Source organism: Furipterus horrens, unplaced genomic scaffold (genome assembly GCF_987537825.1).
Source record: "Furipterus horrens unplaced genomic scaffold, mFurHor1.1.pri manual_scaffold_3, whole genome shotgun sequence".
Taxonomy (NCBI): Eukaryota; Metazoa; Chordata; class Mammalia; order Chiroptera; family Furipteridae; genus Furipterus; species Furipterus horrens.
In genome coordinates, this window is record NW_028327173.1 from 80,535,603 (window position 1) to 80,559,993 (window position 24,391).

Here is a 24,391-nt window from a genome sequence, read left to right on the forward strand (position 1 = left end):
ACAGACCTTCCCTCTGTTTATGCAGTGAGCGAGAGGCAATTAAACACTATACGTGACAGAGGTAAAATAAATACCTCCCCACCAAGAGGCAGAGGAGGGAAAGACTGCACATTGGGTCTGGAGACACGGAGAGTGCTGGAATCAAAAGTTACAGGACACAGCGTGTGGGTGGCAGGGCCTGGTGGCAGAGTCTGCAGGTATGTTTCAGCTTAGCTGTCTGTGCCCCTGACTGTCAGGTGGAAGTTCAGTGACGCGGCCGCCGCTGCACAGAGCTGCCTGCCTCTCAGAGAGGTGGGCACCTCACATTTGTGAGGAGTCGTTCTTGTTCCTATTAGAAATGCAGGGAACAGCCCAGATGACATCAGGCACCAGACCGCCTTTCCTCTTGATCTAAATGCTGCCCTCTGAGCAACTTGAGCCTCCTCTCTGGCCCCTAAAATCATAGGAAATTAAACTCTCCTCTAAACATGTCAGAAAATATGAAATAGACTTTATTTTCTGGGAAAAGCACTGTTCAATAAAAGCAAATTCTTGAGGGCCAACAAATAAAAGTGGAGCTCAGTACATTCACAGATTGGCCTGGAACTCAGGATTTTATGTGTGTGTTTCTATAGCCGGAACTTCTATAAGTGTTAGGAAATAGTGCTCTTGGCTTTATCGTGGAGTGCAGACAGTAGGTCAGGCACTGTCCTAGGTCCCAGGGTGTGGAGTACGTAAATGAATGTATTCCTCTCTCAGGGAACTTGGGGTCTAGTGTGGGACTCAACAGTAGCTAAAATTCCAGGTACTTGCTTCAACCGTAGGCTTTATGATGTGGGTGGCTTGGGGTGTGGCCTGACCACAGGATTAAAAAAAAAAAAATCTCCCCAGGTAATTCTAACGTGTTGCCATGGTTAAGAACCATGGGTCTGTTCTGGTAGTCCCCAGGCTTAGCTCCAATCAGAATCCCCAGAGAAGTTTCTAAAAAATATGTTCCTGGGATCCAGCACAGATTTACTGAATTTTGGGAAACTACAGGGAATGTGAATTTTTACAGGGGCACAAATGTTTCTGATAATCGACCCAGGAAACCCTCCCGGTAATGTACTCATGCCCGATTGTGATCTAGGCACATAATGCTTATAACAACTTAATTCCTTTCTGCTCATAGACAAAGCTGTTTTCATTCTTTTATATAATGGTCAAGTGCATTTGTAGGTGTTTTAAATGAAAATTTTACAGTGTCCTAAAGCTACCAACCCACCAGCAGGACTCCCCATTCTCTGAGCCTTTTCCCTGCCACGTTTCTATCAGAAAACTTGTCCTCTGTCTGCTAAGTTGTCCTTTGTGTGGGGTGTTTCTGTAGACCCCATATTGAGCCGTGCCTCCTCTTCTCCTCTGTTACTGAAATCTGGCTGTAACTTGGCCATCATCCTTCTGTAGAAGCACAAAGCCGTGGTCATTTCCTGTGATAGTCTCCTGCCATCCAGAGGGTCGTTCACCATGAGGTGGGGCCGTGCTCTGCTGTGGCCTGGTCCTGCCAGCCAGTGTGAGGGAACATTGATGTCCACGCACTTAATTAAAAGGTCTCCCACACTGACCTTGAGGAAAGTTTCAGGTCAGCTGTGAAATAGGAGGCAGAACCCCTCATCTCAAGCATCCTCATGCCTGGATGTTTGAAGCTTTTGTGTCAGTCTCCCGGGCCCGTCCCTTCTGACGTCCAGCAAGAATTTTCTGTGAAGTTCTCAGGAGCTAACACTTAGTTTTTTTTGTTTTTGTTTGTTTGTTTGTTTTTACTAGAGGACCTAATGTTTTATGTATTTGTATATTTTATTGTTTACTTGGAAATATTATTGATTGATTCAATCACTGCATTATTGCTGTTTCTCACTGCCCCACCCACCATCTCACAAGTTAGAGCAAAATGGAAGCAAACTAGATATTATTTTCAAAACCAGGGAGCTGAGAAAGATACCAAGTGTTGAGACATGTCCTTATGAAAAAAATAGGAGTGTATCAGACATGGAGACAGTGTCTCAATATTGAAGGGATGCCACTTTTCTAATGGAAGCCTCTTTTTATTTATATTTTTGTTTATTTAAGAAAACGCCTAACTATTCTGTTTTAATAAATTATCTCATACCGAGATAGAGGCTTTTTATTCCATTTCGCAATCAAAAGTACGGTCTGTAAAAGACCAGGAATGTAGTGACCCCCAGCCCATATCTGGGGCTTTGTACATCATGAAATCAGGATACACTGATGGGTACCAGCTGAACATGAAGATGAGGCCCACTTTCCCTCCACTCCGCTAGAATTGCATTGTAAGGAATCCGTATTGATTCTACATGCTCAAGAATGAAGCAGAACTTTGGAAAAAAATTCAATCCGGAAAAATAATACCTTTCTTAGAAAAAGAACGTTGACAGAATTCTTGGTATACAGTAGTCCCTCTCTATATTGTGGTTCACTTTTCGCAGCCTCACTGTATCATGGGATTTTTAAAAATACTATATTTAATTATCGCAGATTTTTCACTATATCACGAAATTTTGCGGTACTTTATACGTATGTTGTTAAAGTTATGTAGGTTTAAGAGTGTAGAATATGTTTAAGAACATACATAGTGTTTATAAAAGTGTGGAAAAGGTTAATAAGGGAGTAGAAAAGGTTAATAAGGGACTGGGAATGGTTTATAAGTGTGTGGGAAGGGTTTATAAAGCCTTAAAATATATATAAGTACTAAAATAAATGTAAGGTTCCTACTTTGCGGATTTTCGGCTATTGTAGATGGGTCTAGAACGTAATAACCCGCGGTAAGTGAGGGAATACTGTATTCTGACCATTTCCATCACCGTCTCATAATTATGAAGGAAAAAGAAATGAACATTGATGTAGTTCCTACTGAAGATGAGAAGCATTTTTAGCTGATATGTATTGCATGCTCTGTGCTGAGGCACTGTGCCTTAAGTGCTTAATATGTATTATCTGCCTTAATGGTCCCCCTAACCCTGGTTAAGGTTAATTCTGCAGGGCAAATATTTTTTCAATTTTAACCTGAGGAGGTAGAGGCTTGGCTTAGTTGACACAAAGCCCTCGCCCTAAACAAAGGCACTGCTATCAGGTATAAAATAGATTTCCTAACCCTTTCTTTGGGCAAGGCAAAACTCCTTATTCCACACTGTGAGTGCTGGGGGGATGAGGGGAGGACAGATGTGAGGCTTTTTCCCCCGTGGTTGAGTCATTTTGAAGAAAAACTGACACCAATAGGGGAGTAACTGGGTATAGGAGTTGATTGATAGGGAGACATCAAAAATGATGCTCTACTTTTATACCCAGGGAAATGGTACAAAATCATTGGTACCAGTATGGGACCAGAGCAGATGCTGGTTTGAGATGGTGGTGGGGGAAGTTGGAGCATCTGTGGAGAACTTCCCAAAGGGTAGTTGGAGATATGAGGCTGAGGTTCAGGCAAGAAAACATACTCACATCTCTTTGTGATAGACATTGCACTTTCTCACATACATCGTCTTATTGCATCTCACACTAATCTTTTGAAAATATTATTATGATGTACACATTACAGACAAGGAAACAGAGACTCAGAGAAGTCAACTGTCTTTCTGAGGCCGCAGTGCTAGTAAAGAAAATGAACTTCATTGTTGTCAACAGGGCACTGACTTACGTTGTTGGGTTTCCATTTGACCATTAAACATTTTATTGCTTATTTAAATGACAGCCATTTGACACCCTGAGCAGCATTATTTGTTGTCTGTCATTTGCTATTAGGCCATTTTCTGTCCATTTATCATGTTGTTGAGATTCTCGTTAGGGCATTGGTATTCTAAACAGATTAAATAGGAAAGAGATTGATTAAATTTTGTAATGAGTAATTATGTCTACAGAGTGTACTGTGCTCTGCGTTCAAATAAGTCAGAAAGCTTCCATTTATGCTGCAAAAATAAACAGCAAATAATACAAACAAACCCAGATTAAAACATGGGCACATTTGAATGTCATTTCTGAATGTAGATGTAATCGACCATTTGTTCTGCAGACATAGCTTTGGTCCAGTTTAGAAGGAAATATCAATGCACTAGTGTGGATTATTTTCTAGAAGAAGACAGTTTTAGAATCAGTAAACTTTCTGAACTGTTAAGACTTGAAATCCCTCATTAACGGAGGTGAAGTAAGAAACTTTTTAATTAGAGGTTGTTCCATCTAATGTCTTGGCTGGAATTGACTGGTGCATGTGATGCATGAAGAAACCTGGGAAAGAACTCAAGGGAGGAAAGTGTGTTTTTGTAATACAGTTGGAAATAGGACCTAAGTCAAGAAGGTAGGCAGGGGGGCTCTTCTCCAGTGATAATCATAACAACAGCAGCCAATATTTATAGGCCTTGCAGAATGCCAGACCCTGGCTTAAGTTCTTTGAATGTGTGAACTCACAACAAGCCTTTGGGGTAAGTGCTATTATTCCCACCTTAGAGATAAGAAAACTGAGGCACAGCTACTGGGTAAAAGAGCCAGAATTCCAGCTCCGGCAGTTAGGATCCCAAGCCTAGGCCCTTAATTTCACAAGAGGAGGTCGTTTTGAGCTTGAGAGCATTTCATTGCAAGAGATGGCTTTTCTTGAGGTCCTCCTGCCTGTCGGCTAGGCTCCGACTACACTGTCCCACGCAATTCCATCACAACCCCGTGAGATACAACTTATTATTACCTCCATTTTCTTAAAGAGGAAAGCAAAGCTTAGGAACTTGAGTAACTCCCCCTCAAGTCACCAGTTACCAAACACCAAACGCTAGAAGTCTAGCCCAGGCCTACGTGACGCCAGTGTCAACCATGAGCTGGTCATTCTGCAGTAAGAAGTCTGCCTGAAAGTGTGGTGGGTTTCCAAATGCAAAGGACAGGCAAAGCATTTCTTTCTCTCTGACCAGCTTTTCATTATAACCTCTCTTTCTTCTCATGTCCAAGGACTGCATAGAGGGGGTTCCCTTCTTGCCAGACCCTAAATTAAATAAAAGAATGTAAACTGCCCTGACATCTCCTGCTGAATGCAGTTGATTTGACAGTGGGCCTTGTTCAGAGGGTGTTGGCATTCTTCCAGGGAGCGTGTAAAATTTTTTTTATTGAATGAATACCTGATTAAGTTAATGACGCTGAGCCAGGGGGAGGAGGAGCAATTTGGCAGCCAAATTCTGTAGGGTTTCTGGCAGCTCAGTCAAGGTCTTCAGTGCTCCACTGGCTTCATGCTTGGCCTCCTGTGAGCCCCTGGAGAGGCTGCAGTAATTACTCAGCTTTTTGATTGAAAACAGCCGCAGGTAGCGAGTCATCCCATTGTCCATTTTGCTGGTGATTGCAAACGACACAGGCATCTCGGTCTTCGCGAAGGAACCTCGCTCTGAAATAAATGCAGGTAGAAAGTAGGTTTCCCACTTGTTCTGCTTTTCAACTGAACCATTCTTCTTTTAAGGGTCAGAACTCAGCCACGCAGTCTCTGAGTGTGAGTCATACCCCTAAGTTTAAAGCAAACATTTATTTCAGAGAGAATTCTTATCTTGGTTGATTTTTACAGCTGTTCTTCCTGTCCTTTATATGCTTGATTTAGGCTGGTTTCAATAAAATTGTTATTTTTGTAAATACATATTCCTTCCAATAAATCCAAAGACTACCAGAAGCTTTTCCGTGGGATTGATGTAAGGAAAATCTGGACATAGTTTTGGGTAATTGGATGTGGATTCTTGGGAGCCCTTCCCATATCATAGCTCACATCTTAACGACACCTCACATGGCGGACTTGGACTTCCTGCTACAGGAAACATCCGGGGTTAATAATCTCACATGAGAATTTGTGTCAGAAGTGGAATCTCTAAGTGCAGATGCTTTCCACATACACAGTATTTTATGGCCCTCTGTCATGACTTCCCTTTCTGATCCAACACTGTATCATTACATCAAAAAAATCCAGAAGACCCAGACACACTTTGCCTCTTAGTAGCCAACATCTAAGAAAGAGAAAACTGTATTAGACTAACAGGATGAGAACATTTAAACCAACAAACAAAAGACAACAGCCCTAGAATTTCAGGGCATTGTGAAATTTTAGTCTACATTCATCATGGGGAGTTTACAATTTAATGAAGAAGACAAGTGAAAACAAGTAAAAAGTACAGCGGACATAATGAAGTGATAGATGTGGTCGGTATGTCAGCTTCAGAGAAGGAAGGGATGAACAAGATTGCAGTGGTCTTAAGTGGCTTAGCCAAGATTTCAGGAAGGATTATAAAAGGAAGTCGCAGGCATGGGGGGTGGGGGGGTGGCCAGTGCCAGCCTAGGTGGGGACTGGATGGATGGTCGGGCTCTAGGACCGTGTGTGGGTGATAGATAGAACGGGATGATAAGGGGAACAAAGAACAGGCGTATCTAAGGAGAGACCTGAAAGAGAGCTTAGAACAGTGGTGCTCAAAGTATGGTCCCCCAGACCAGCAGCGTCTACATCATCTAGGTATGGGGATGGTGGCGGGAGCGGGGAGCTCAGACAGAGCAGAGGGTACACACGTCCCCTGAGGCCTTGAGCTCAGCATGTTTGAGGGCTGGGACAAGGCACAACTGCACCCTCCTGTTTATGTATTATCTATGACGCCTTCACAGTACACCGGCAGAGGTGAGGAGTCACGGAAGAAACTGCATGGCCAGTGAAGCTGAAAATAATTTACTAGGTGGCCCCTCTCCAAAGTTTGCTGGCCCTTGATTTAGCGGGTGGGACTGATACAACCTGGAGCTCTAGTATAGGGGAGATGAGGACAGGGACAGCAGCCAGCCTGCTGTCTTGAGCAAGCAATGACAGGATAGAGTGCTCTGGGCACTGCTTTAAAATAAAGCTTCTTCACTTTCTACTGCTCCCAGTCCCCATTGTGAATGTGAGAACCTGCACACCATATTAAGGCCTTAAAGATGTCCTAAAGCCCAGCCGTGGAAAGCAGGCTAGCCCCAGCAGGTACTTTGGGTGTGGAGAGGCTGTGTGCGGTTTATAAACAAAACTGCAGTTGGCTTGCAGTTTTTAAATCACGACTTGTGATTTTTTAAAATTCTTTTTTTTTATTGTGATAAAATATCCATAACATAAAATTTACTATTTTAACCACTTTTAAGTGTACATTTCAGTAGCATTAGGTATATTCACATTGTTGGGCAATCATCACTCCATCCATCTCCACAACTTTTCACCATTCCAAACTGTAATTCTGTGTACACTCTAAACAATAACTCCCTACTGTCCCCTCCCCCAGCCCCTGGCAGCCTCTGTTCTACTTTCTGTCTGTGAATATGCCTACTCTAAGTACCTCCTACAAGTGGAATCATACAGTATTTGTCCTGCTTCTGGCTTCTTTCACTGAGCATAATGTTTCAAGATTGAACCATCTGGTAGAATATACCAGAACTGCATTCCTTTTTAAGGCCGGGTAATAGTTCATTGTATAGATATACCACATGTTGTTTATTCGTTCCTCCATTGATGAACATTTGGTTTGTTCCCACCTTTTGGCTATTGTGAGTAATACTGCTGTGAGCATTAGCATACAGTTTCTGTTTGAGTCCTTGCTTTCGATTCCTTTGAGTTTGTATCTAGACATGGAATTGCTGCGTCGCATGTTAATTCTACATTTAACTTTTTTGAGGAGCGGCCAGTTTTCCACAGTGGCCACACTATGTTACATTCCCACCAGCAATGCACAAGGGTTCCAATTTCTCCATATCCTCACCAATACTTGTTATTTTCCTTTTTTTTTTTTTCCTTTTCTTTTTTTAAGTAGTGGCCATCCTATGGGTGTGCAGTGGTGTCTATTGTGGACATAATTTATTTTTAAATAAATGAAGGGAGGTGAGGACACCACTTTCGTGTTGTCAGGGCTGGAGCAAAGGATTGAGACTGGACTTACACATCACTGAGACATTCTGCCAGGGAGTGATGGCATCAACAGGGAACTTAAAGATCATTATACCGGGGTGCTCACCTCTGGCTGCATGTTAGAATCCCTTGGTATATCGTTTAAAATGCCACTGCTGGCCACCATCTTCTGGAATTCTGATTCAGTTGGTCTCTGTGAGTCTGGACATTGGTATTGTGTTGAAAAGCTCCCTGGATTCTTCTGATGCACAGTGAGGATTGACTTCATAGTGTGCAAGTGAGGAGAGTAAGGCCCTCAGAACAATGCTTCACGCTTTCTTTTTTCTCAGCCCGAGAGCGGTGCCACCGAGACACCCGTTGTTCAGCATAACCAAGCACACAGGGAAGCCCATTCTGTCCCAGGCCCATGCACAGCTTTCTCTGGGCTCTGAAGGAACTAGTTCCTGCAGAATCTGAAGAACCAGGCGATGGAGCCTCAGCCTCCATTTGGTCTGTTGGGATGGTCAGGAGTAGTACCCATGAGAGATTTCTCATAAGTCAGTTCCACTCAGTGGATTGAGAATATTGAGACACCAGCACGTTGGCGGATGGACTTCTCTCACTGCTCCAACACTTTGATCCGCGTACCCAGAAGGTTGAACTGCTAGAGCTTCCTACATGTGTGTGCCATAGGGTAACTGTCTTGGCGAGGCCACTGGCCACTGTTTAGGCGTGTAAAGGTTTGGATTAATCTAATCCTTTTTTCATAATACATTCTTATCCCTGAACCTAATGAATTTTATTTATTTATTATGCTTATTACTTTATCTATTTAAGAATATAATCAGTGCAGTCTATAAGGAGTTTATGAGTCAACTACAAAGTTAGAGAGAAGAGTTTCTACAAGATTGCGCTCAAGTTCTTACCCCAATTACAAGTTTAGAGGGTTCCCCAAACTACCCTCAGGTTGGATAATTCACCAGAAGGACTAATAGAACTCACTGAAAGCTGTTAGGCTCCTGATTACTTGTTACTACAGAGAAAATATACAGAATGAAATTAGCTAAGGAACGAGGCATACAAGGCGGAGGCCTGGAGGGGCCCAAATGCAGCGCCTGCAGGAGTCCTATCCCATGGAGGCATGGTACGGGACAGTAGCATGGAGTCCTGGCAGCCAGGGAAACTCAGCTGTGCCTCGGGGCCTAGCGTTTCCATTGGAGCTCAATCACATAGCACCCGTGTGGCTGATCTTTTGTCCCCAGCCTTTCTAGGAGGTCTGGAAAATATCTTTAGTTATTAGTTCTTCCAGAGATTGGAACTGATACCACATGGCCCAAAGCCCTAATCATAAGTCACATCATTAGACTGTCTGGTGGCCAAAGCCCCCAGGCAAACAGACACTCATATCAGGCAGGACATTCCAGAGGTTCAATAGCCCAGGGCAAAGGCTTCACCTCCCTTTGGTTAAGGTTAATTCTTCACTGCATGTGGGCAGGTTCACATATAATCTAAGAACTAGAACCCAGGTTGTTTCATCAGATGAACCAAGATTTTCCTTTTACTTCTGCCAAGTATTAGCCATGTAGTCTTAGGCAAGTCACTTGCACCCTGAGCCTCAGTATCCTTGTCTTTACAATAGGATGATCATGCACCAGTTGTTACTTGTATGTAAACCATCACTGTAGCCTGCACGAAGGAAGGCTCAGTGACTCCTGTCATACCTGGGGAGACTGGGCCTCAGATGGTCTCAGGGCCTTTGTGATCAAGAGAATTAAAAAGGTGACAGTGTCCCAGAGACTGTAAGACTGCTATAGAAGGCAAGCCAATGTGATACAACCCTGGAGGAATGACATGTTAGGGTATAGGTTATCCATGGACCTCTGCTTCCCTTTCATCCAGCCACACAAGGGCAATGAATGCTTTGACACCCTCCCAGAATGCCTCTGTTCCAGAAAGGCATTTTTCTAACTGGATGGAGATTTTACACATTCTCTGTTCATCAACATGGGCCATCTAATCTCTCAGAGGTCCAGCCCCCTGGAGGCCTCTGAATGTGACTGAGCCTCTAGCTGCTGCTAGCCCTGTGCTTTGTGGTATGCAGCAAAGCATATGAGAGTGTGTGTGTGTAGACAGCTGGCGGCCTTCCCTGTGGGATGTGGAAAGAAGAGTCTACATTTCCCCACCATGCCTTTTGGGAATTACTCATCCAAAAAGTATTGTGGAAAAGCAAGCAGAATGGAACAAGGAACCATTACACTTAACCCTTACCAAGAAATGCCAAGCTTGATTTTACAGCTGGCCTTTCTGTTCATTCTGTTTTTATATGTTGAGTTGCTTTCATGCTTTTCGGTGTGAGTGGGGGGCCTGTGCATTGGAAACTATTATAAATATAAATCCATCTATGGGTTGAAGAAAGAAAATAAATTCTCAAACATTCATAACTTTCTTTTTTGTGTATATCACAGATATGTGAGAAAAAAAGATGCTTGAAAGGATTGATAGTTTGGAGATATTGTATTGATTTGATCATGGAACCAGGAGAGATTAGCAACAGATATGTGTGCATGAAAGCCAGGGATTCATCAGGAAGCATTCTCTGAATTGTAGCTGTGAGAGCTACCATTTATTGAGTGTGTACATTATGCCGGGCACTGTGCCTATTAATTCCTCCCCATGTTATAGGGCAGAGATATTAATTACAGGGTTACACACTGTTGAAACGCTTACCTTCCTAAACTGGGTGCATGTTTAATTTTGAGGAAAATAAAAATTACATGAAAAAATTACATATGCAGTTAGGGTAAAGCCAGGATTTCAGCCTGTACTCTACCTACTCCATAGCCTCTTCTTTCTACTACTCTCTGCCTCTTCCTTCTTCTTACTAGTAGGAATGATATGTTACCTTCCTATCAGGAGTAATGATAATATTAATATCTTATCTTGATATTTCAAATATGCCAATGGATGTGAATGCTTACTGAATTCTGTAGTGAGATCTATGTCACTAGAGTGCTAAGAACATTACATTGAGAGTCAATTCTGTCACGGTGGCCAGTTCTTTGCCCCGTGTCATAACAGTCTAAGGGAGGAAACCATTAAGGGGCCAGCTGCCTCTGCCCTTAGAGCAGTTGACTCTGGAATGGGGTGAGGCCCACTCAACACGGGTGCAGGAAAGTTCCCAGCCTTCGACACAGTGAAGGATAAACAAGATATAGGTGTCCCAGGGTAGCTAATCTGGCTCCCGTGACACTTTAAAGCAGAAAGATATTTGCTCTTGTATTGACCCAGGGAAGGTCTTGACAGAAAGGCATTTCCAGCTTTTCTAAAAAACTCAAACTCAGCCTCTGTTGGACAATTCGTTTGGGACCAGGTTCAATTCAGATGGTTATCCGTCCAAGTGATTATTTTTCCGTCTTGAGCCTTTCCAGGAATTCCAGAACAGGCAGGCTGCCAGAGGACACTGGCTACCCAGATGCTGGAGCGACACTCCCCGTGGGCCAGCCAGCATCCCAGGACAGCCCAGCCCAGCTCAGCTCAGCACTTGGCCCTCTTCCCTCCTCTCATGATCTGATATGCACACCTGTCCTGTGCACACAGACACGTGCTATGTCCCCATGCAGTGAGCCCTGCCCACGTGGCAGATATCTTTGTGTTTCCATGGGTGGCGAAATCCACTGAAAATACCCCCAGTGTCACTGTGATCATGTTGACTCAGAATGGTAATGGCAGAAGCCAAGAGTCTAAGATAAGCTTCGTCCACTCTCTCTCCATTAGGTTGACAGTGGTGGCCAGTAACGGCGCCCATTTAGGGATGAGGGAGATGGGCGTTTCATCTACGCCAAGTGGAGGAGTTCAGTAGCCAGAAGCCAGCACAGCTGCAAGTCTTGAGGAATCCCCTCCAGCCTCTCCCTCAGGGCCTTTACTCTGCAGAGTGACTCCGACTCCATGTTGCACTGGACTCGAAGCTACATCACATTAGGGAGCACCCAAATGGGGTTGTGTTCTTTAGGTGGATTTAAATTTTTTAACTCTTGTGTTCAGTTTAGTTGTATTTATTGCCCCCCCAAAAAAATCTATAGATGAACAGGGCTAAAAAGAGTATGATTTGTGGTGCTGATCACATAAAGAGTGAAGTCTGTTTTCTGCCTTTCCTCTTCCCACTAAAATCCAGTGGTCGTGGCCCATCCCTGCCTCCCCAGCAAGGCCCCACACAAAGGCAAGCCCTGTGTGGTGTGCATCGCTGCCGCTGACTGAGGGTCTGGCAGCTTGGGGCACACCTGAACCAGCTTTATGTGATGCTGGAGGCAGAGAGAGTTTGTTCAGACAGCATGCTAATAATACCCACAGATCTCTGCACCTGACCCATGCAGGATGTTCTCTCTGAGGTCTCTACTGTGACCTGGATCACAGTTGGGTCCGTGGCATTGGGCTTGGTGCTGGGTAATAGTGGGAGTCCCGGCTCACTTGCCAGTGAGGTCAAAAGTTCTCCTCTTTCTGCCTTTGCCAGCCCAGCCTGAAACACTGAACACACACCAAGTTCTGTCGAGGATTGGTGCCAGTTGTGGTGCAGGGGTTGCCTGGACGTCCTCAGCCCCTCTTATCCCTAGATTCCTATCCCTTTTACACAGGAAAAAAGAAAGGATATGTTCCTCAGCTGCCCTCACCACAGTGCACCCCAATATCAGTCTACTCTGTGTGGTGGTTGGGTAGAAAGAGAAAGTGGTTTCCAGTCTAGTCCTCCCACTGCCTGTGGGGCCTTGGCCAGCCTCAGTGTCCCCATCTGAAAAGTGGAGGTAAAATTATAAACCTCATGAGTTTGTTATGAGGAGTAAATGAGATGTTTAAACAGAGTTATTGGCATATAATGGGTGATCAATATATGGAAGCTATTTGCATTTGTTTCCTAGGACTGCCATAACAGATTACCACAAATTTGGCAGCTTAAAACAATGGAAACCTGGGCATTATGCTAAGTGAGATCAGCCAGACAGAGACGGACATATAATGTATGATGGCACTTATACATGGAATCTAAAACAACTGAACTTGTAGTAACAGGTTGTAGAATGGTGGTTACTGGGGCTGGGGGGAGTGGAGAAGTTGGAAGACGTTATTTAAAAGTATAGATTTGCACCTAGTAGATAAATTCTGGAGATCTAATGCATAACACAGTGATTACAACACACAGTATTATAGACTTCAAAGTTGCTAAGAGACTAGTCTTAAGTGTTCCCAACACAAAAAAGAAATTATAATTCTGTGATGTGATCAAAGTGTTAGCTGATGCTACCATAGTAATCATAATGCAATATATAAATGTATCAAACCAACACATTGTGCCCCTCAAACTTACACAATGTCATATGTCAATTATTTCTCAATTAAAATTCCAGAAACTTATTCCCTTACAGGTCTGGGGGCCAGAGTCTGAAATAAAGGTGTCAGCAGGGACGTGTTCCCTCTGGAGGCTCCAGGGGAGAATCCTTCCTTGACTCTTCCAGCCTCTGGTGGCTCCAGGTGTTCTTGGCTTAGGGCCACCTAATTCCATTCTCTCTCCATCTTCACAGGGTGTTCTTGACTGGGTGTGTCGCAAATCTTTCTCTGCCTTTCCCTTTTTAAGGACACTTGTCATTAGATTGAATGCCCACCTGGATAATTCAGGAGGATCTCATCTTGAAATCCTTAATTTCATTCAGATAAAGTCACATTCCCAGGTTTCAGATGGACATACCTTTTAAGGGTCCGCCATTCAAATCCACTACTCTACCTGATTAATGATACAGATTAAGGTTTATATTCATCTATTATTTATGTCCTTAGGCACTTGTGTGGACTTTTTTTTCTAGCATGGATTACAAACTGTTGTTTCTCTTCTCTTCTCGCTTACCACCCTCTATGAAGAGCAAGATTTCGGTGGCAGGGCCACAAAGTAGAGGAGGGAACCCTGAGTGTGTTGGGGCATGTCAGACAGCTTGTTCTGCAGAGTTGGGCCAGGTCTCAGCTCACCACTCAGATGGTTTCTGGCCAGAATGAACTAGGATGGGGCCCTCCATCCCCATCAGAAATCACTTCTTTTCTGACCCAGGGGCCTGCCCTGTGAAGCTCCATGCTGGGCACAGCAGGAAGAACAAATAATCAGTTCTCTCTGAGGACACAGTCAAAAAGGACATTGGCAAGAAGGCCAGGCTTAGATACAAGCCACCTGGACATAGGATGGAATCACTGTCTCAAAATATCTGTGACAGGAGAAAATGTAAATGTAAGTAGCATGAGCACGTGGCCAGGACAAGGGTCCCAGCCAGTTATCTTGGACCATCAGCTTGAAGTTCCAAACGCTATCTCAACACCGGAAATGACACAAGGATCTCTGCCTCAATTGGTAGCCCAGCCCATTTGTAACAATTCTCATTGTGTGCTCATTTCTACTGCATATATCAATGTCATTTGGAGCTCCATTCTGTGTTCCTGCCCTCCACAGACAGCCCTGTATAGACCTGAGTATTGCAATTATGCCTCAGCTTTTTCTGTACTTCCCCAGGCCACACACCTTCCGCTGCCTCCGCTGACACTTGCCTGCCTTGTGTTCAGGCCTCTCCCTCACTGGAGCCCTCCACCCTGGATGTGCCTTGTTTGGCCAGTGTCCCCTCACCTCAGTACTCTACCTGTGACTTCACCAATGTCATATACTGTTGCAGTATTTATTCCCTTATTCTGAATGCTGTGCCTTTTTTTTTTAATGAAGCTTATAATTACTCCAACTTTTTTAGGCACCATACCAAACTGTTGATTCATATCAAATGTATGGTCCAACAGAAAATTCCTAGACTCTTTCATCTGATCCATTCTTAAGCCAACCATTCTCTCCAACTCTACTACTAAGCTAATTGAGCTGTTGAAACCAAGGGCAGGCATTTACATTTATTCTCATTAATCTTAAATCTCTTGGTGTTGTGCCGCTACTTCCAGGTCCTGAGGACATATTTGAATATTAATTGCAATAATTTATTAAGCATCCCCTCCAGCCTTCCGTACCTCCGAATGAGATAGCCAAAACACCAATAAAACGTTGAACAGAATACACCTAAAAATAGAGTTCTGGCATACCATTTGCTCCATTGTGACAATTAAGGTCCACTGTACACACTAGAAACAAAATAAATGAATGAGTGTGTGTTCCGTTTCCTTTGGGACGTGCCTGTTCAGTCAGCCATGAAGGTATCTAATTATGCTGTCATCCACGCCACCTTTCCCCACTCCAGAAACCCCAAGGATGTCAGGGCTGGGCCAGTTTTTATATTTAACCTAAGCAGAGTGCCTTCTGCCAGCACACCACGTGGATCTTCCAGCTTAGTAACAGAAAAAAACAAAAAGGAGACTGACATATCAGGACTTAGAGACTCCTTGCCATGTCCAAGTGGCCTTTCCCACCAGGCCCAGGTGTCCTGTATGCTACATGGTCAGATGGTTTTTCCAGAACTGATGCAAACTCATCGGTCTGTGTTCCTTCCTCTTTAAAACTGTAACCATGCCTCTGTGTGCACAGATATACATGCCAGACAGTCATGGGTTTCACATGTCTCTCAGTTTGAGAGACTCTCAGGGTTGGATATGCTGGCAGAGCAACTCAGTTTATTGCCATGACCTTGGAATGCAGTGCAGTTTTAGGACTGTCTGTATCCAATTCTCGAGTGTCTTCCGTTCAGAGCAGTTGGTTGTTATTTACAGGACTTAGAGTCAGTGCAGATACGTTCCCACATCTCTCAGCACAGAAGCATCTTGTTTTCTGATCATTCTGAAACAGTCTAAATCCATGGTAATAGGGGAAATATTTTTGTATTAGAGCAAAGAGATGTGTGGCTTCCTTTGTTAAGGATTGAGTCCTGTATAAAATGTATGATAATAGCCTTTTTAAAGTGTGTTTTTCTATACTTCTTGAAGCTAGAAAGAACCAGAAGAAAAGGAGCATCTGTTATTTAGACCCGCACTGGTCTAGGTGAAACCGGAGGACACAGCTGAGTTGTGCCTCAGTGATAGCTCCTTGTCTCCAAGGCTCCGTCAGCTCTCCTTCCGAGCAGCACCGAGTCTGGTTTCCATGGGAAAGAGCCTAAAGATGTTTACTATGCTTAGGATCTTATGAGTAGAAAACTTAATCTTTGCGTGAGCTTCTGAAACCTTGCTGAGCCTATGCGTCATCTGGGGATCTTGTTAAAATACAGATTCTGCCTCAGGAGACCTAGGTAGGTAGGGCCTGAGGTTCAGCATTTCAAAAGCTGCTAGGGGATGTAGTGTTGCTGGTCTGAGGACAAAACTTGGAATGCAAGGCCTTGGGCCTCTGAGCTAAATTTAAAAATACTGATAGATGGGTATAAATGTAGATGTAAAGATGCTGACGATGAATGTATTCAGAACAGTGGTTATCAGGCAAACTGGATGTAGTAAACCCTAAATAAATCTGTCTCAATTCATCTATTAACTCTCTCCACTTGTGCTTTTCTAATAATAATGTTTTAAAAGTGTGATCTGCATTTGTGGTTCTTTTGTAACTTAGCGTTTATGTACTCTTGTGTGGCTTCATGCTTCGAAGAAATCTTTCTGTTGTGGCAGGAGCATCCAGAGGTGCCCTCCTTTGAGGCCCAGCTGAACCCTTGGTGTGGTTCAGGCCAGAGAAGGCAATCAGGGACACGGGCCATTTGTTGGCAGCTGGGAAGAGACCCTAAAAGCAGAAATTCCACTCCATTTTTCTTCTCTTCTTCCTTGTCTCTTTCTCTCTCCCTTCCTTTTCCCTACTGTACTTTTCCACCTTCATCATTTACTACCTTTTCCTTCTTTTCAATCCCATGAATAATTACCCAACGCCCCAAGGACATGGTGGCATACTGTGGCGCCCTCTGGTGGTTAAATGAAAAAACATCAATACACAATCCCTACCCTCACAGTGTTTTGCCCTAATACTAGGAGACATAGACAATGCAGAGAGTGGAGCACAGAGAAGGAGCACATGCCCCAGAATTAGAGCCTCCTGTCCAAGCGACACTGGTAACAGGAGACATGGTCTTTTCTAAATGTGGGAGGAGGAAGGGTTGAAAATTCTGTCAGTCTGGCTCGTTCGCTCCAGATCTGTGTTAATCTTTGTATCCTTGATTTATCATTATTATCTGGAAAAGATGGTTCATCAGTGGATAACTTTTTTAAAGGATATATATGAATTTGTTTGTCAAAGCCAAGTCTTAGTGGTCCGTTAGCAGAAGACTGGCCGTAGTGTGTATACAGAAATCTTTAGAGCCAATTAAGCCAGTGTCTCTAAATAAACAATGTAAATAAGCCAAGACACTACTGAGAACCAAGTCAATATTCTCTTTCAAACTGCGTTCTTTAAAGCGTACCTTCAAAGGGTTTTCTAGCTTTGGATATTGTGCATTCAGTTGTATGGGCAGTTTTCCATTTGCATTGCTAATTGTGAATGTGTTTGACATTTTGCTTGGCTTTGAAAGGACTTTTCGGCTGATTTTTCTTCCCTGAAGTTGCCTTGGGCTAATTAACCTATTCCCTTACTGGCTGGGCCTACTATATGCAAATGTTCTGATTCCAGATTCTGATACACCACTCCTGTGTGAACATCCTTAATGAAATCCTGTGGGGTTTTACTGGATCAGTGCTACTATGGAGCCAGCAGGGGGCGTGTGAACCGTTGGCTTAAAGTAGATCTCATATTTAACTTTTCTTTGCTAGTTGTTATGGGAATGTAGGAGCTAATACAGTTCTCTTTCTTAAAGATGACTCTTGAAATCTATCAATAAAAGATCATTATCAGTGCTTTTTAAGCAGCCAAAAAGAGCAACTGTTTTTTGATGCTTTGTAGTTTAATTTTATTCTGTCATTGTTTTGAAAACAGCACTGTCATTATAATTGATTTGTGAGTACTGGGTGTAAATTATGTAGTGCACTTTTTATAAGAGAAGACTGCAGAATACAGTTACCTAGGACTTTAAGAAGATGTAGGTCAGGAGGGTAAATAATTGCTGTTGCTCTTTTGACACAGATATTTCTTAAGCATTAATACTTTAGGTCCTTTTATTTTTTTGTTTCTGTCCCAGTCTTTGACGTGCCTCTCTTCATATGAGAAACGCTATTATTATTGAAATGGTCTTTGATGTTAAGACACTGAATTTCTAAACCCCAGCCATCAATGTATACCTGATAACAGTCATTGTGGCTGGGGAATTTTGTCTTGTGTCTTTGTATTCTCATCATGATGTTTAATAGTGATATTAAAGCAAAATCAGCAAGGACCACTAAATCACTGGCAAAAAAATAAAAAATACAGGTTAGGGTGGGGAGTATAAACTATAGAGAAGACAAGTGGGATAAGCTGGTGTTGGGAGGGGAGCAGTGGGGCGACAGAGGAGAAACGTGGCTGTTATAATAGGGACAGATGCTGTAGGCTGTTGCCTTATTGTTTTTGTTTTAAAACCAGATCGTAGAAAAGAGGGTCTGGGTAGGAGGACTGCTGAAACGCCAGGGCCTATAATTTCTACAGCCCAACCTCCCAGCTTCGGAGGATCCCCCCGTGGGACATTGTGCATGTCTGCAGCTGCTACCTGTAGGGGGCGCTCATATCCGCCACTTGTTAGCCACGTTCCTGTAGGCTCCACTGATGTTCAGCCTCTTGCCAGGTGGGCATCTGTTTGCCCACACAGTTATGGTGACTGGGAATTCAGCAGTTACTGAGAGACTGAGACATGTGTCCATGAGAAATGGCTCCAGGCTCGCTGTTTGTGTGATCGTGTTTAAACACATAGGTCTGATTGGTCTGAAAGAAGTTTCATCTTGAGGATTAATGGTAGGCTGGCTCTTTCCAAGGAAAAAGAGGGTGGGAGCAAAGAAGAAATTCAAAGACCACTTGGAAAGAGTCAGGGATGAAGCAAGTGTGTAACCATCATTAAGGAAACCTCCAGTGCATCCACCTGATTACCACATTTAAAAAAATCCTAGCCAGAGAATAGGTTTGTTGGTTTTAGAAAGAGAGAGGAAAGGAAAGAAAAAGAGAGAGAAAAACATCATTGTGAAAGAGAAACCTCAATCGGTTGCCTCCCATACATGCTCCAACCCGGGATGGAACCTGCAACCCAGGTATGTGCCCTAAGCAGGGATTGAACCCACAACCTTTTGGTGCATAGGACAATGCTCCAACCAACTGAGCCACCCGGCCAGGGCCCTAGTACCATATTTTTAAAAATACTATAACCATATTCATTTTTTAACTATCTCAACAGATTCCTTTTGGTTTTCTTTTACCATATGAGTGGCTGTACTGGGAATTCTTTGTAAACTTGTAGAGAACAGAATTATTTCTGGCTGCCTCTGCTGAGTTGGTATGTGTATATTGTGTGTGTATGTGTGTGTGTGTGTGTGAGAGAGAGAGAGAGAGAGAGAGATAGGGAAGAGAGAATCGTTGTAAAGTTAGGATGGACCCAGGGTCAGGTTTGGAATCTTTGAGTAGTGGCTCTGACAGATGGGGTTTCAGAGATAATGTGCAAAGTCAATTCAGGACTGTCACTCCTAACCTGAGGGCAGGGCAGGGGTGACCTTCACTGATGTCATCCTCCCTGTGGGCTGCTTTTGATTTGCCAGCAAGGTAAAGAAGAGGTGAGGAATGGGACAAGCATTTCTGAAAAGGGAACTTAAGAAGCACCTTGTCTAACCTTCTCATAAGAAACAAGAGAAAAAGGAGAGAATGTGTTGAGACACATGCCTTAGAGTTGTTAACTTCATAGAAAGGTATCTGCTTTAACTTTGGAGTTGCTCGATGTTGCAGTAATCTTCCTGGTAGGCTGACCCACATGGCCAGTGTTTTACCTGTTTTAATGCCAGGGCCAGAATCAGGTTTTCACATTTCACACCAAAACCAAAGCCTAGTCTTAGCCTTGCCAAGGATGTCTTTTTCCGGTGCTGACATCTTGATTTGTGTTCCCTCTGTTCCTTTCTCTTCCTGTTCCTCTTCTCCTTGTGACTACCCTCTTCCTTCTCCCAGATTCCAGAGCTGCTGCTGGTGGATCGCACCCACGGGGAAATGATTCCTCATGAAGAGCCTGGATCCCCCACAGAAATCAAATGTGACTTTCCATTTATCAGACTAAAATCAGAGCCAGCCAGCCAGTGAAACAGTCACCGTGGAGGGGGGACGGCGAAAAATGAAATCCAACCAAGAGCGGAGCAACGAATGCCTGCCTCCCAAGAAGCGTGAGATCCCCGCCACCAGCCGGCCTTCAGAGGAGAAGGCCACAATTCTGCCCAGCGACAACCACCGGGCGGAGGGCGCAGCATGGCTCCCGGGCAACCCTGGTGGCCGAGGGCTCGGGGGTGGGAGGCAGGGTCCGGCGGGGACTTCGGCGGAGCTCGGTTTACAACAGGGAATAGGTTTACACAAAGCGCTGTCCACGGGGCTGGACTACTCCCCACCCAGCGCGCCCAGGTCTGTGCCAGCGACCACCACGCTGCCCACGGTGTACCCTCCCCCGCAGTCAGGGACTCCGGTGTCGCCCGTGCAGTACGCTCACCTGCCGCACACTTTCCAATTCATTGGGTCCTCCCAGTACAGCGGACCCTATGCAGGGTTTATCCCTCCGCAGCTGATCTCCCCCACGGCCAGCCCCGTCACCAGTGCAGTGGCCTCTGCCGGGGGGGCCACCACTCCATCCCAGCGCTCCCAGCTGGAGGCCTATTCCACTCTGCTGGCCACCATGGGCAGTCTGAGCCAGGCCTCAGGACACAAGGCTGAGCCGCCGCCTCCGCCGCCGCCGCCGCCACACCTAGGCAGGACTCCAGGGCTCATCGCACCAGGGTCCCCACCACCCGCCCAGCAGAACCAGTACGTCCACATTGCCAGCTCTCCACAGAACGCCGGGCGCACGGCCTCTCCTCCGGCCATCCCCGTCCATCTCCACCCTCACCAGACGATGATCCCACACACGATCACCCTGGGGCCCTCCCCCCAAGTCGTAGTGCAATACACGGACTCTGGCAGCCACTTTGTCACTCGGGAGGCCACCAAGAAAGCCGAGAGCAGCAGACTGCAGCAGGCCATGCAGGCCAAGGAGATCCTGAACGGGGAGATGGAGAAGGGCCGAAGGTATGGGGCTCCCACCTCAGCCGACCTGGGCCTGGCGAAGGCCAGCAGCAAGTCGGCTCCTCACCCCTACGAGTCCAGGCACGTGGTTGTCCACCCTGGCCCGACTGACTATGGTGGTCGGGACTCCGCAGGGGTCCGGGCCTCCGTGATGGTCCTGCCCAACAGCAACGCCCCGGTTTCCGACCTGGAAGTCACGCACCGTGAGGCCTCCCCTTCCACCCTCAATGACAAAAGTGGCCTGCATTTAGGGAAACCTGGGCACAGACCCTACGCGCTCTCACCCCAACAGGCTCTGGGCCCCGAAGGCATGAAGGCTGCCACCGTCGCTGCACTGTCATCCCACACGGTCATTCAGACCACGCACAGCGCTTCGGAGCCACTCCCAGTTGGACTGCCAGCCACGGCCTTCTACGCAGGGGCCCAGCCACCTGTCATCGGCTACCTGAGCAGCCAGCAGCAGGCGATCACCTACGCAGGCGGCCTGCCCCAGCACCTGGTCATCCCCGGCACCCAGCCCCTGCTCATCCCAGTCGGCAGCGCTGACGTGGAGGGGTCGGGAGCTGCCTCTGCAATAGTCACGTCGTCGCCCCAGTTTGCAGCAGTGCCTCACACGTTCGTCACCACCGCCCTTCCCAAGAGCGAGAACTTCAGCCCAGAGGCCCTGGTCACCCAGGCCGCCTACCCGGCCATGGTGCAGGCCCAGATCCACCTGCCCGTGGTGCAGTCGGTGGCGTCCCCAGCGGCTGTCCCGCCGACGCTGCCCCCCTACTTCATGAAAGGCTCCATCATCCAGTTGGCCAACGGGGAGCTAAAGAAGGTGGAGGACTTGAAAACGGAAGACTTCATCCAGAGTGCAGAGATCAGCAACGACCTGAAGATCGACTCCAGCACTGTGGAGAGGATTGAGGACAGCCACAGCCCGGGCGTTGCTGTGATCCAGTTCGCCGTCGGGGAGCACCGGGCACAGGTAATGTTTGCCCAGGTCACGTGGCAGGGACATCCCACCACACACCCTCATCATTCATTTCCTGGCAAGATGAACCTCTTCCAGGAGGCAGGATCATGAGTGCTGCGGAGAAAGGAAAGGTTTTCATTTATACCTAGACTTTAGACTCCCAAGCCTTCTCTAAGAGAATTAAGCCCTAACACTCCCAGACATCTGCTGTTTGTAATGAACTAACTTCTCTGCATCTAGGGTGAGGCTTGTCAGGTACTGCCCTCAGAATAATTTCAGAAAACCACCACTCATGTTATATGTCTTTGTTCAGATAGGGACCTGACTGAGAAAGGCTGTAGGGTTTAGAGGCCATTCTGTTTTCCAGAACTGCCTGTGAGTGACTGGATGTGGGCTCTTGCACCACATCAGGGGACCTGCCTTGCCAAGAGCTTTTAGCCCGGGATACTTTCCTTTTTTGTGGAGAGATGTCACTGTAGGCTTAGACTCTTTGGCAAGGCCCAAGAAAGATATCTAAAAGTTCTGATTGGAAAAAAAGAGCAAAAGTCAAGATCTTTTTTAGTGGCATCTTTATTTAGATCTCACTACCCATCCGTAGTTTCTGTTCGTGCCAACCTTCCTACATGGGTTGAGGTCGGTCCTAGAAGGAAAACAAAATGAGTTCTCTTCAGCAAAGTTGTTTCTCTTTTTATCAGACCCCAGGTAAAGCATGGAAAATAAACAAGAATGAAAAGTAAATGTGTTTTTCATGGTACTTTTTTTTTCCATACTTAAAACATTAGTGTGCACAGAGATAGAAATGGAAAGAGGTTTGACTTTTGAAATGCTGTTGGTTCCTGACCAGCATCTCTTTCAACTTAGGAAGAAAGCAGCTCTGGCTGTGGGCTGCATCTCCACGGTCTGGCAGCCTCTCAGACCAGAGCTCACGGGCCTCTTCAGGTTTCAAATAGACCTGGCAGGTCTTAAAGAGAAAGCAAGCATCTCTCTGTGTTTTTCCTTCTTGATACTTTGCAGAATGAATGCTCAAATGATAGAGAAGTTGGCTCTGAGGCCAAGTCTCATTTCCTCCCTGTAGCCAGACCACTAGTCTCTTTGCTGACAGCCAAGGTGCAAATTAGAAGGTAGAATATTTGTCGCAGCCTGTTCACAGGTCTGTCAGGAGGGCCCTGTGTGGTCATGCTGCATGCTGGGAAGGGCTCCCACAAAGAATGGCAAGAGGGCTGTCGTGGAAACAAAGTGCAAGCCCCCAACACGACCAGTGATTTGTCACTTTACCGAGAAGCCTATCAGAAACAGGCTGACATCATCACAGCAAAAATACTCCACCAGCTGCGTTTGCCACAAGTGATAGGAGCAGAATCAGTGGAGAATCAGAGAGAGAAGGCAGAGAGAACTAATGTCTGGGTGTAATTTACGTTCTGAGGACAGAGTGCTTTCCCCCTGTGAACACTGTCACTGTGAGAGCTTTCTCCCGGGCCTGAAGAATCAGTCCCTGTCCTCCCAACTGGCTAGAAATCACTAACACTTACAGCCATAGGGAGCTTAGGAGTGGGCAAATTGTTTAACTTAATTAGCAGATTCACACATTTGGTTGGGGAAGGCCTGGGAGCAGGGCTGGCTTCTCCACACTAGTTGGCTTTATGACCCTGGGCACTAATCCTGCGTGGCTGGAGTGCCACCGGGGAGCTTGACCTTACACAATCCACAGTAGGCGTCCCGGTAAAGGCCGTGTGATGTGGAGAAAGCCATGGGCCTGGGGGCTGGTTGGCTGCAAGACAAGTTGGTTTTCCTCTCAGAGCTGCCGTTGTTCTCGTCACAAAGCAGGCACGTGACTCCTTCTACCTGTAATGCCGTGGGCCTCCTTGTTTTGTCATCCTTTGCTTTCCTTCCTGCCTTGCAGAGCATCACTTGTGAAATTCACCAGCATCCACTACCAAAACTGGGGGTGGGGGGTCAAAAAGGGAACTTCTATTGACCTTGTCCTAATGATCCATATGTAGACCTAGGGGAAACTAAAGCCAGTCTCCATAAAACTGAGGGGTGTTTCTTTTAGGGGTGGTGATTATTTTTAAGGAGCTGAATTTCTGATTATTATTGTAGAAAGAAGCCTCCAATGCGGCTTCCAGCTGAAGCTCCAGGCAAGGCAGTGTCAGAGAAAAATACTTTCACATATTTGTCATCATTCGTGGGGCTTTGTCATACCCAGCGTGGCATTTCTGTGCACCCAAGCTCCCCTATCCCAGGAACCGTGGGAAATGAAGGAGGGTGCCAGGAGTTGCCCCTTATGGCTGTATGCTCCACACGGAGCCTCTCTGGGCCACGCTGCAGTCTTCTTCCTCTTCTGGTGGAGGACAGGTGGCATATTCCACCCCAGGTGGGAGAGTCGCTCCTTCTCTCATACCTTCCTCTCAGCCTTGGTGATTCTGGTCGAGATCCCCAA

At 45.7% G+C, this 24,391-nt stretch overlaps 1 protein-coding gene across 3 annotated transcripts in view; it reads left to right on the forward strand.

The window, feature by feature from the left end:
- ATXN1 (ataxin 1) overlaps window positions 1-24,391 on the forward strand; it is a 380,795-nt gene that overhangs the window by 342,889 nt on the left and 13,515 nt on the right. For all 3 annotated transcript variants that reach the window (XM_090269787.1, XM_090269788.1, XM_090269789.1), the window contains one exon: window positions 19,899-21,963. In XM_090269787.1, coding sequence (XP_090125913.1) covers window positions 20,059-21,963 — 1,905 coding nt within the window. In that variant the 5' untranslated portion in view covers window positions 19,899-20,058. The remainder of the gene's footprint in view (window positions 1-19,898; window positions 21,964-24,391) is intronic.